Raw genomic sequence first — 13,413 nt, forward strand, 5'->3', positions numbered from 1 at the left:
AGCTAGAGGGAGGGACGAAGAGGGGACGGCTGAGCCTTCTTCTTAAAGTGGTTGGGTTGGGCCTCGGGAACTGCCTTCCCCAGGCCTATTGGCTTCCCTGAATGGGTTGTTATGGTAACAAATGACCGAACAGTCCCTTATGAATCGGCCAATGAGAAGGGCCGTCTTTTCCAGCGCACCTCCGAGCCGTAGATGTTGCGAAAGTCCGGGTAGAGGCCGGAGAAGAAGGCGGTGCCAGGACGTCCTGCGGAAGGGCCGGGGGCGGGGCTCGTGACGTTACCGGGCCAGCCAATCACGCCTGGTTTTATCAGCGGCCCCGCCCTTTTACCGCACATTTCCCCTCCCCTAGTTCATTTCGCACGACGCAGCGGTTGGGAACACAGACATTTTCGGAGCTGGAGCCGCCACTGCCGCCGCCATTTTGTGTCTGTGGAGAAAGAAGCTTCTGTGGCGGCTGGAAGTGGACGGAGATCACCCGCGAGACGGCGGCGTTTCATACCCGAGGTTCCCCCTGTGTCGTCCCCCATCCCCCCTCCGCGGTCAGCATGTGGTGAAGCCGGAGCCGCGAGAGATCCGGGGAGAGGAAGAGGAGTCGGAAGGGAGGCGGGGTATCCAGAGCGGCTTCAGCTTCAGCTGCGGCGGACCTCGGAGGGGGGCCGCGGCGCAATGTCAGAGCAGACGCCGGCCGAGGCCGGTGCTGCGGGGGCCCGGGAGGACGCCTGTCGGGATTATCAGTCATCGCTCGAAGACCTGACCTTCAATAGCAAGCCGCACATCAATATGCTGACCATTCTAGCCGAGGAGAACCTGCCCTTCGCCAAGGAGATCGTCTCTCTCATCGAGGCCCAAACCGCCAAGGTTTTTATACACCCCGCAGCCTCCTATTCTTCTAATACTCCCTGATTTTAGTGTCAGCCTCATCCCAGGTCTCGCTTCCATCCCAAGGGGGACAGTGTTCCTTCTCTCCAACCCCCCACCCCCCTCCAACTCAGGCTCGGTCTTTGGCCCAGGCTTGGAGCATGGGCCTCTCGGGGGGAGGGAGTGGGGAGGATAAAGGGTGGAGTCCCACTTCCGCTTACCAACTCCCTTTTTAGGCCACCGCATTGTATATCCCGACACACACACGCTTTGAATAGAGCCCTTTTGGGTGGGGGAGACTTAAAGGCAGTTTGTGGTTTGGGGAAGTAAGAGTTAACATAAGCCATTTTAATCCCCTGGGAAGTGGGAGAGTGGGTCTCCCATTTTCCCCCAGCACCCTTTTTGGTAATTGTGTTCTGTGGGTTGGAAGGAGGTGAAGGGGGACCTGGGAGCGAGCTGTTGGTGGGTGGGAATAGGGATTTGGCCCCGAGTGGAGCAGCCGCCTGTTAGGAGCCCAACATGGCGCCTGAAAAGCACATGATGCGAAAGGGAAGAGAGGAGAATCCATTCCCTGCCAGCCAGGCAGCTGCTCACACCCGTCAGCCCCATTTTGGGGTGGGGGCGGCTAGATAAAACTTTTATTCTCCTATTGGAGGGTCTAATTTGTCCCAAAATAGGGGCAAGTGGGGTTGAGGGTGGGGTTTGGGTGGGGGGAGGAGATCTTATCCAACCTGTAGGTGGAGAACTGGCCCAGAGGGTAACAAGTACTTGCAGTTTCTCTGAAAAGTTCAGTCCCTCCTCCTCTTCCTTTTCTCTTTTTTTCTCCCTTCCCTGATAGCGAAGGAGTGTTTTTCTTTACCCCTTGATAGAAGTGGTCCTCTGCCACCTTATATTTCCCTGTAGTCCTCCTCTTCTGTGGATTCATATGGGAGCGATATGTCATTTAAGTAAAGTTACTGTTAAACTTAGTTACAATGAGTTTTAATAGCGTCCCAGTGCTACATTTTATTTTTCAAGCTTGTACTTACGGTTTAGTTTTTTCTAGTTGTTAGTGATTGCAATTATCAGGATGAGCCTCCTTTTAGCAGAGTGAACCCCTTTTTAAAGGCCACTTTAACAACAACCACCAATATATTGTTTAGAGACGGTTTCTGTCTAGTGTAAAACTGAGTGGTCTGACTCTAATAAATGGTTTTGAAATGTGTGACTGGTATTATAAAATTTGTGAATAAAACATATAAAATATGTATTTGTCTTTTTTATTTACCTTTGTAAGGTGTAGAATCTGTTTCCAAGACTTATTTTTATCTACGTGGTTGTGTGTTTTAAACAAAAGTCTTTAAGTGACTTGGGTTCATTCTTCTTTAGGTTCCATCCACTCTTTTGGGTAAACCTCCTCACAAGATACACGGTTTCAGGTGGTCCTTTCATACTTTAAAGAGGACGAAAAGGAAGGTTTTTTTCCTTTTTTCTTTTAAGGGCCTCAACAAGTTTATCATGCTCAGTGTGACAGCTAAAATACAAGTTTTCGTTCACTTTTTCCTGTGAATGTGTATGTAAAACAGCTATTTTTTTTTAAGTATGAGATTTAAAAAGGAAGCATTCCTCATACTCAACATGCTTTTTATTGATACCACAAACATCTTGGACATGAAAACTTAGTTTTTGCCTTGTTGAAGGCTTAACTTGACATTAAATGCCTTAAAGCACTCATGTTTTTAAGGCAAAAACATTGAGTTTTAAAATTAATTACCTCGTATCTTGGGATTTAATATTCCACAGCGCCTAATATTGAGCAGCTCAGGTTGTCACTCAAAAGAACAGTTTCCTTGCTGGTTTTTAATGGATCCAGAAGACCTTCGAGAACCGAAAACTAAATGCTGAATATAGTGACCACATAAAACTTGTGTTTGTATATCGCTACACAGTGATGAAAATAGATGGGCTATTTGCTGGTAAAAGACTGAAATTTTGGGGGCACACGTTTCCTGCTTATTTTTGTAAAGCCAGATTGAGGAAAAGATGTAAAAGGCACTTTGGGGAAACTATCTTAATCCTGGTTGGGATCGAGGGTGAGGGGAGGGATTTTCCGTTATTTGGTAGCAAACTGGCCTGGTTTTGTGTTTTGGAGGTGAATGTTTGTGTCCTTATTCTTTAGCTTCTCTGCGTTACTAAAGGATTCACACTTAATTTGACTCCTCCCAAGAGAGAGCAGTAGCAAAAAATAATACATATAAGGACTTCACTTGTACAATAAAAAATTAGCCTACTTAACAGACTGGTGTTAAAGAGAGCCTGTTTATCTTCATAAGTACCATAATGACTAAAGTGGTGTAAAACATGACATGGTAAGGTAAAGACACAGCGGTAAACCATTTGACATGTTCGTACTTAATATAGTTGACCCACATGCAGTGGGTGAACCCTTTTATTGGACAGTACTTTAAAAGAAAGTTTTCATAAAGTTATTCAAAGGTTTCCTTAGCCAACTTTTGGTCGTAAAGGTGTTATCAGAAGCAAGAGCATTTCCACACACTTGTATGGGCAATTGGTTTTATTAAATATGGCATTGTGTACTCCAGAACTGTGAGCCTACCCTAGCTTCAGGCAGCTATGGGTAAGTGTTATCAGGGTTAAGATTCCTATACACGTGGGGTGGGTAAATGGGGATAACCTAAGTTTTTTGTTTTGTATTTAAAAAATCATGGGTACTCCTTTGGAGTCAGAGTTAAGACTATTATGGTGTGTCTTAATGCTCCTCAACAAGTCTGTGAACCTGCTGATGCTTTCTGGAAGCTTGCTGTGCCTTCTAAAAGCCAGTGGTGGGTAGGCATTGCCGTTGAACTGGGGCAACATTTCTTTACTTTGGAAAGGGCCACCTGTATATCAGCATCACCACACTGGCTCTGCACAAATTTATAACCCCTGGTTTGTGCATGTCAGAGGAAACTATCGGCGGAGAGTCCAGGCTGTGAAGAAAATCTTCAGGACAAATCCTGGTTTCCAGAGTCAAGTTCAACCTGATTTACATGATTCAGCGGCTGCTCCATCCAGTTTTTCTTGTCTGAGTAACAAACTTGCAACTTCCTGCATGTTGTTGTGCAAGTTTCAGTGTTTTGCCATTGACTTCCTAGGTGAAGTGTTTTTAATTTTTGTTCATTTGGATTATAGAGAAGTAATCCTAGTGATTTTACAGGTAACAAAAGCTTCATAGACTTGAACATATAAAATATGCCTATGGAAATTAGTTTCTACAAGAGGTCTAAAAACTGCTTTGAGTGTAGGCACACCATTGTAAATTAATATGGGTCCCAAAACTGACACTTGGATTACATAAAGTAATTTTCCCTCGCCTCCTCTTTATTTTTGTCACTTAAAACACAGGTCTTTTTACCACATGAACTTGAAATTTCATTGAATGTTAAATGAGTATATTAGGGATTACAGCTGTTGTTCATCCTGGTAATTCTGAGCTTTTGTGTGCTCAACTAAGGATTGTAAGAGTGAGAACTTGATTGAACACTTAAGTTTCATAAAGATTACTTCAAAAGTATTTAGTATCAACAAAAATAGAGGTCTGTATTGTAGGTTTAAAAACTCACTTTTAAAAGTAATTATTTGGTGGTAATTCATTATACTAAACTTCTCAGTTTCTTTTTATTCAGGCTCCTTCCTCAGAGAAGCTTCCTGTTATGTACCTTATGGATTCTATTGTGAAAAACGTTGGAAGAGAGTATCTCACTGCCTTTACTAAAAATCTAGTTGCAACATTTATTTGTGTGTTTGAAAAGGTACATATGCATTTAGAAACATTTGTGTTTTTTAAAAAAATGTGTTCCTGATTAAATAAATACTTGCTTTGTGTTGGGTTTTCTTGGGTGGTGAAATGTTTTATACTTTTGGACATTTATCGTTAGTACCATTTCAAAGAAAGAGGCTGAAGTTAATGTTTTATGTTAGATTTTTAGAACAGATTCTAGGAGTTTACATTGTCCATTTAAGAATAGATGGATTTGCTTTTAGAATTGTGCTTTTTAAAAAAATTGAGTTTGTTCATTTGAACATCTGTTTCATCACTTATAAACCAGGCAAAAAGATCTGAAATCATCAAGAGTAATTAAAATTTCATTGTTTAAATTTCTGGTGTTAGGTAGGATGTTGACTGTTCTCTGGGGGAAAAAAAGCATCATCCCTCAGTGTCTCAACCTGTGATTGGTTCCTGAAACTTCTGTGTTTTTTTGTTTTGTTTTCTGGAAATGTTTACTCTTTTGTTACATTGTTCAAGTATGTTTTAGGTGAATGTTGTTGGTATGTGTCAATGGTGGACCAGTTAATTGCTATAGGTTATTCTGGAAATACTTTTCCCTCCACCTTAGTGTTCAGAAATTAGGCTTATTTTTCATATCTAGAGATTGTAAATTTCTTCCATAACATTGTAACATATGTGGTGGTTTGGTTACAGCAGTATTATGTTGAGGAAGACAAGGGATTTGCTGAGGTAATTCTCTGCCTGTCAGGCTGTATCTTTCACATTGAGCAAAAAGGCACTTATGAGATATTTAGGTTTAAAGATTGTTTCCTAATGACAGTATTTGGTGGTAGTTATATTTTAGTAGATGAACACCTGTGTGTCAGTTGTCAGATTTGTAGAATTGGAATTTTTTTTTGGAAGAACTATTATTAGATTTTACATGTTTATTAGAAAATAGGTAGTTGCTACTTGAGAAATGTTTTTAAGTTCTTAGAGAAAAGAAATAGTATATATAGAAGAAATTTGGAAAGCTCCATATCAGATAGCATTAAAATGCTTGTTAATAGAATATTGTAGACATTTCCTGAATACTGCTAACCAGAGGCTATAGTCTTAAGGAGAAGCTTAACCAACCTCTTGGTTTCAGTTTCAGTATGTTCAAATTCACTTGGGTGTTTGGTAGCATACCTTTACTGAATCTAAGTGGGCATTAACATGACAATTGATTAAAATGACCTTATAATAAATAATTATATGAAGACTTAAAATATAGTTAAGGCTTTACTGTCTGTTGTAATGTTGAAAATGTAACTCAGTTTTCACAAGTCCTAGGTTTCTTGATGGCGAATTTTCTTTCTTTTTCTTTTTTTTTTTTTTGAGATGGAGTTTTGCTCTTGTTGCCCACGCCAGAGTGCAATGGCGCCATCTCGGCTCACTGCAACCTCCGCCTTCCAGGTTCAAATGATTCTCCTGCCTCAGCCTCTGGAGTAGCTGGGATTACAGGCATGAGACATCATGCCTGGCTAATTTTGTATTTTTAGTAAAGAAGGGGTTTCACCATGTTGGTCAGGCTGGTCTTGAACTCCTGACCTCAGGTAATCCACCTGTCTCGGCCTCTCAAAGTGTTGGAATTACAGACGTGAGCCACCATGCCTGGCAATGGCAGATTTTCTAAAAATTGTTAGGCCATCACAAACGTGAACAGATAAGTTATTTAAAACTAAGGCTTATCAGTGGTTAAGATTTTGTAAATTTCAGTTGTTAAAGTGCTTTCCATACCACAGTAACTTATTCCTAGGTACCCAACCATATAGTATTGCTGAGCATTGGTTAGTGAGATAGTTTTGCCTTAATTTTAACTTTATACTACTATGTAAATTAAAACATTAAAGCCATCAGGTAATCAATTTTTCTAGTAGTTTTATATTTTTTAGTTTTATATTTTCTAGTTGTTTTATATTTTTTTCCAGAGTAAGAGTAATGTTAGGAATATTATACTAAGCTCTAAGATGTGGAAACGTTTTGTATATAGAAAGGCTCGCCTGGTTGGTTGCTTGCATGAAGGCTAGGTGAAAATGGCTTTAATTATTCTGTTTTTGAAGGAGAAATGCACCTTTAATAAATTATTACTGTTGAATATACTTACCAATGGATAGTACAGTTCTATATGTGAAGTAGAGCAGATTTATATAACTTAGATTTAATATATAAAATATTCTATAGTAACTTAACAAGCCATAGAATTGTTCTGTTGTTCTAGGTGGATGAAAATACTAGGAAAAGTTTATTTAAGTTACGTTCCACATGGGATGAAATATTCCCTTTGAAGAAACTTTATGCCCTGGATGTCAGAGTCAATTCATTAGATCCTGCTTGGCCTATTAAACCTCTACCCCCCAATGTGAATACGTCTAGCATCCATGTGAATCCTAAATTTTTAAATAAATCGGTAAGTTTTAATATGAATAGTATGTAACATGCTTTTAAGTATCACATTTTGAATTCTTTTACAGAACTTAATGCCAGAAAGCCAAAATAGAATATAGTGAATCGGTTCAATTTGAAAAAAAAAATAATATGTATATATTTGGAATTTTTATTTAGAAATGTATTCACCTTGTTTAAGTATTATGTAACATTTAATTTGGCTTTTAAATTCCTGATAAGTTTTCTGTGTGATATTTAGGAATTTGGATAAATTATTAAAGAGTTAAATTCTGTGTGATATTTAGGAATTTGGATAATTATTGAGAGTTAAACTGATAATTTTTATTTACTCCCTAGCTTCCTTTTTAGCTGATATATTTTTCTTAAACAAATTGTCTTTTCTTATAGCCCGAGGAGCCTTCAACACCTGGTACAGTGGTCAGTTCCCCTAGCATCTCCACTCCTCCAATTGTTCCTGATATACAAAAGAATCTTACACAAGAACAACTAATAAGGCAGCAGTTACTGGCAAAGCAAAAACAGTTGTTAGAACTTCAGCAGAAAAAGCTGGAGCTTGAGCTAGAGCAAGCTAAGGCACAACTGGTAAGTAAGGGAGATTGGCATTTTAAATATTTTAAACCTGTGTAACAATAGAGAAGTAATGTTTATGTTTGAATTTTATTAATGTTACTTTTATTAGTAGTGTACTCTTTTAACTTTTTTTTTTTACAAATCATAGTATATTTATTAGATAATACTTTTATATCTTTATTGTAAAATTCACTTGGTTAAAAACCACATAGGCCAGGTGCAGTGGATCATGCCTGTAATCTCAACACTTTGGAAGTCCGAGGTGGGAGGATTGCTTGATTTTAGGAGTTTGAGGCCAGCCTGGACAACATAGTGAGGCCCTACCAAACAAAAAAAATTAGCCAGGTATGGTAGTGCATGCTTGTGGTCCCAGCTACTTGAGAGGCTGAGTTGGGAGGATCACTTAAGGCTGCAGTGAGATATGATTGCTTCACTGCACTCTAGCCTGAGTGACAGAGCAAGACCCTGTCTCAAGAAAACCCCCCAAAACAAAAAACTACACTATTTCCTCCAAATAGTTTTCTGTTAGATTGCCATCTTATAAATTAGCATCTTAGTTTTGTTTGATCATTACATTATGTGGACTTAATATTTCAGTCCCAAGATGGTAGGCATGTTGTGGCAAATATTTCTGCATAGTCTTTAATGTTTTATGAGCTTATACTTCATGAGCAGAAATGACAAAATTAAGGAGGCCAGGAAGATTATATATTTCTACACATGAAATGACTTTATACTAAGTTATTTTGCTTAGCATTTGAGCTTATTCGACAGTGAGGTACAGGAAGGCAGAATTTTATAAGTTCATTAATAGCACCACTTTGGGAGAAACTAAATTTTAGGACTTAGAATTTAGCTGAAATGACTCTGATTCTTGTGCAGCTGGAGTATAGTGATTTAGCAATTACTTAGGAGCAGTATGGCTCAGAATCCTGAATAATTAGAAAGAGAATTTTTTTTCATTCTATTTAGAGATTATATTATAAAATCTCAAAAAATACTAGTAAGAAATAATGGGCAACTTAAATCATGGACTTTTTCTTTTCATTGTAATCTCAATTTATACATTAGACATGTACGATTTAAATATAGTGTTGAGTAAATATATTTATTGAATAAAGCATTATATTCTTCAGTTGTTTGCAATTTCTTGACAATCTTCATGTTTTACAGTGTTGACATGAACATTTATTTTGTGTTTTAGGCAGTTTCTCTTAGTGTTCAGCAGGAAACATCCAATTTAGGTCCTGGATCTGCACCATCTAAATTACATGTTTCACAGATTCCCTCTATGGCAGTTAAAGCTCCTCATCAGGTTCCTGTGCAATCTGAGAAAAGCCGTCCAGGACCATCCTTACAAATTCAGGATGTGAAAGGAACTAACCGGGATCCTCGTCTGAACAGGATGAGCCAACATTCTCATGGAAAAGATCAAAGTCACAGGAAAGAATTTCTAATGAACACATTAAACCAGTCTGATATTAAGACAAGTAAAACTATACCCTCTGAAAAACTAAATTCATCCAAGCAAGAAAAAAGTAAATCAGGTGAAAAAATAACCAAGAAAGAACTTGAACAATTAGATTCTAAATCGAAATCGAAATCAAAATCACCATCACCTTTGAAAAACAAATTGTCTCACACAAAAGACTTGAAAAATCAAGAATCAGAAAGTATGAGGTTGTCTGATATGAACAAGAGAGACCCAAGATTAAAAAAACATCTTCAGGATAAGACTGATGGCAAAGACGATGATGTGAAAGAGAAGAGAAAAACTGCAGAAAAAAAGGATAAAGATGAGCACATGAAGTCATCTGAACACAGACTGGCTGGAAGTAGAAATAAAATCATAAATGGCATTGTACAAAAACAGGATACAATAACAGAAGAGTCAGAAAAACAGGGGACAAAACCAGGGAGATCGAGTACTAGAAAGCGATCAAGATCTCGATCACCCAAGTCTAGGTCACCAATTATACATTCCCCAAAGAGAAGAGATAGGCGGTCACCCAAGCGAAGGCAAAGAAGTATGTCTCCAACGTCGACACCTAAAGCTGGAAAGATTCGCCAATCTGGAGTTAAGCAGTCACATATGGAAGAGTTTACACCACCTTCTAGGGAAGACAGAAATGCTAAGAGAAGTACTAAACAGGATATTCGGGATCCAAGGCGAATGAAAAAGACTGAAGAGGAGCGGCCACAAGAAACTACAAATCAGCATTCTACAAAGTCAGGCACTGAACCAAAGGAGAATGTAGAAAACTGGCAAAGTTCCAAGTCTGCCAAAAGATGGAAATCTGGTTGGGAAGAAAATAAAAGGTATGATGTTAACATTTTAAGTCAAGTGTAATAGTGTATATGTGTCAAAAATAGTGTTAATTTAAAAATTGGAAAATGTTTATTGGGTGCTGTTAGTACTTTTTTCCATCTAATTCTTACATCTCTGTGGGTTAAATACTATTATTATTTCTATTTTACAGGTAAGGAAACTGAAGTTTAGAAAGGTTAACTAATCTACCTAAGGCTGCAGTCCAGGACATGCAAGAATCAGAATTCATATCTGTTTATGCTGATTGCATATTTCATGCTCTTAATCATTTAATTAATTACTTTTTGTGGTTACATATGCCCATTTTAACCATATCCTTTTGAAAAGAATCTTTAAATATGGTCCTGAGTATTATTTTAAAAAACATTTCAAAGTAACATACTGCTTTTATGGTTTCAGCTTACAGCAGGTTGATGAACATAGTAAACCTCCTCATCTGAGGCATAGGGAGAGCTGGTCAAGCACTAAAGGAATTTTATCGCCTCGAGCCCCAAAGCAGCAACAGCATCGATTAAGTGTAGATGCCAATCTTCAGATTCCTAAAGAGTTAACTCTTGCAAGCAAAAGAGAATTACTTCAAAAGGTAGTTACTATGATTAATCCCATGTCATTATTCTCTTTTGTCTATTTTTTTGGTATTTTTTTATATTTAAAATATTTTATTTCCTTTTATCACCCCTATACAGACGAGTGAACGTTTAGCATCTGGTGAAATTACACAGGATGACTTCCTTGTTGTTGTGCATCAAATTCGACAGCTATTTCAGTATCAAGAAGGTAAACATAGATGCAATGTACGGGATAGTCCTACAGAAGAAAATAAAGGTGGATTAAAAAAGAAACCTCTCTTATCTGATGCTGAATTAACCTACTATGAACATAAAGCAAAACTGAAAAGGACACAGGTTCAGCATTCATTTCCAAGACTTGATCTCTTAGATCCTGATATTTTTGACTACCCTTTGACTGATGCCTTGTTGTCTGGAATAGAATGTGAGCCATCCAAAAGTAAACATGCAAGTAGGAATAGTGGAGCACAGTTTGACAGAAAAGAACAATTTAGTGAAAGAGCAAGACGTCTTTCTCCTATATCTGGGAGTCGTACTTATGCTGAGAATCTTTCACCCCATGAGGGCCGGAGAAGACATGACGAGCAAGTCTCTGCTAAAGGTAGAAAAAGTTAAATCAGATTATGCCTATTGAATCACACAGCAGTGAAGGGAAAATGAACAAGCTAAGTGGGGATGGATTTTTGTGACTGTTCAGAGTACCATTTTTTTCCCATTTATTTTGTTACTTTTTTCCCTTTAAGGAAAGGGAAGGGAAGAGAGCTAATATTTCTAAGGCCAGTTGTGTGTCAGGTACTTCATTAGGTTTTTTCAATATGTAATTTGATTTAATCCTCACAACAACACAATGAAGTATATATTCTCCCCATTTTACAGAGAGGAAATAAAAGAGAGGTTAAATAACTTGCTCTCAAAATGAAATAATTAGTATGTTGATAGGATGGGAATTTTTTTGTTACTCAGGTGTGTCTGACTCTAGAGGGCATCCTCTTACCTGCTCCTTTATGCTGTCTGTCTGTTCCTGCCCCTCTAATATAGTGAGATAGTTATATCTTTGGCTAAACATTTATATGAAAAGAGAAGATTTTAAGATAACTTTAGATTTAGTGAAAATAATTTTTTTCCTTTTTAAAAGGTGTGCGAGAAGAGCAGAGATCTCCATTCAATGATCGTTTTCCACTTAAGCGACCTCGATATGAAGATTCAGATAAACCATTTGTAGATAGCCCAGCATCAAGATTCGCCGGCCTGGATACAAATCAGCGACTTACAGCTTTAGCTGAAGACAGACCATTATTTGATGGACCTGGTAGGCCATCAGTAGCAAGAGATGGCCCAACCAAGATGATTTTTGAAGGACCTAATAAATTAAGCCCTCGAATTGATGGACCTCCCACACCAGCTTCTCTTCGGTTTGATGGGTCACCAGGACAAATGGGGGGAGGAGGCCCTTTGAGATTTGAAGGACCACAAGGTCAGCTAGGAGGTGGGTGTCCTTTGAGATTTGAAGGTCCTCCAGGACCAGTGGGGACACCTCTGCGGTTTGAGGGCCCAATTGGTCAAGCAGGAGGAGGTGGTTTTCGGTTTGAAGGTTCCCCTGGTCTGAGGTTTGAGGGATCTGCAGGTGGTTTACGATTTGAGGGACCAGGGGGCCAGCCTGTGGGTGGTCTGAGGTTTGAGGGACATCGTGGTCAACCCGTGGGTGGTCTAAGGTTTGAGGGACCTCATGGTCAGCCTGTGGGTGGACTTAGATTTGATAATCCCCGAGGTCAGCCTGTAGGTGGACTTAGATTTGAGGGGGGTCATGGTCCATCAGGGGCTGCTATTAGGTTTGATGGACCTCATGGTCAGCCAGGAGGTGGAATCAGATTTGAGGGCCCTTTGCTACAGCAAGGAGTTGGAATGAGGTTTGAGGGCCCCCATGGTCAGTCAGTAGCTGGTCTGAGATTTGAGGGACAACATAACCAACTTGGTGGAAACCTTAGGTTTGAGGGTCCACATGGCCAACCAGGGGTTGGTATCAGGTTTGAAGGCCCTTTAGTTCAACAAGGAGGTGGAATGAGGTTTGAGGGTCCTTCTGTACCAGGAGGTGGCCTGAGAATTGAAGGGCCTCTGGGTCAAGGTGGTCCAAGATTTGAAGGTTGTCATGCTTTAAGGTTTGATGGGCAGCCAGGTCAGCCGTCACTCTTGCCAAGATTTGATGGATTACATGGTCAGCCAGGTCCTAGATTTGAAAGGACTCCTGGTCAGCCAGGCCCTCAGAGGTTTGATGGACCACCTGGACAGCAGGTTCAGCCCAGATTTGATGGTGTACCTCAAAGATTTGATGGTCCACAACATCAGCAGACATCAAGGTTTGATATTCCTCTTGGTCTTCAAGGCACAAGATTTGACAATCATCCTTCACAAAGGCTTGAATCAGTATCTTTCAATCAGACTGGTCCATATAATGATCCACCTGGCAATGCTTTTAATGCCCCATCTCAAGGACTACAGTTCCAAAGACATGAACAAATATTTGATTCACCTCAAGGACCAAATTTTAATGGACCACATGGCCCTGGAAACCAGAGTTTCTCTAATCCACTTAACAGAGCTTCTGGACACTATTTTGATGAAAAAAATCTTCAGAGTTCTCAATTTGGAAACTTTGGCAATATACCTGCTCCAATGACAGTAGGAAATATTCAGGCATCTCAACAGGTAAGTCTGTTATTCTAAATTTGCGTTGTATGCAGATAACCATTTTTTAATCTTTCTAGAAAGATTTTCAGGACATAGTTTATTGTATAGATTGGAAAGAAGTTTTTAATGTACTCTAAAGCCACCTGCTAAGGAAGTGGGCGTCTTTTGGGGATGAAATTTGCAGCTTAAATCCAAAATTGATT

At 39.3% G+C, this 13,413-nt stretch overlaps 1 protein-coding gene across 4 annotated transcripts in view; it reads left to right on the forward strand.

The window, feature by feature from the left end:
* The first annotated feature begins 351 nt into the window (after positions 1 to 351).
* The window catches only part of PCF11 (PCF11 cleavage and polyadenylation factor subunit), a 29,321-nt gene continuing 16,259 nt past the window's right edge, over positions 352 to 13,413 (forward strand). For 2 of the 4 annotated variants that reach the window (XM_015115346.3, XM_015115344.3), the window contains exons 1-8: positions 352 to 858; positions 4,524 to 4,649; positions 6,870 to 7,058; positions 7,445 to 7,639; positions 8,832 to 9,946; positions 10,356 to 10,539; positions 10,643 to 11,126; positions 11,661 to 13,228. In XM_015115346.3, the coding sequence (XP_014970832.1) occupies positions 667 to 858; positions 4,524 to 4,649; positions 6,870 to 7,058; positions 7,445 to 7,639; positions 8,832 to 9,946; positions 10,356 to 10,539; positions 10,643 to 11,126; positions 11,661 to 13,228 (4,053 nt within the window). In that variant the 5' untranslated portion in view covers positions 352 to 666. The remainder of the gene's footprint in view (positions 859 to 4,523; positions 4,650 to 6,869; positions 7,059 to 7,444; positions 7,640 to 8,831; positions 9,947 to 10,355; positions 10,540 to 10,642; positions 11,127 to 11,660; positions 13,229 to 13,413) is intronic. The other 2 variants (XM_015115347.3, XM_028833877.2) reach the window with 1 other exon arrangement.

The sequence above is a fragment of the Macaca mulatta genome, chromosome 14 (assembly GCF_049350105.2).
Source record: "Macaca mulatta isolate MMU2019108-1 chromosome 14, T2T-MMU8v2.0, whole genome shotgun sequence".
In the NCBI taxonomy this organism is placed as follows: domain Eukaryota; kingdom Metazoa; phylum Chordata; class Mammalia; order Primates; family Cercopithecidae; genus Macaca; species Macaca mulatta.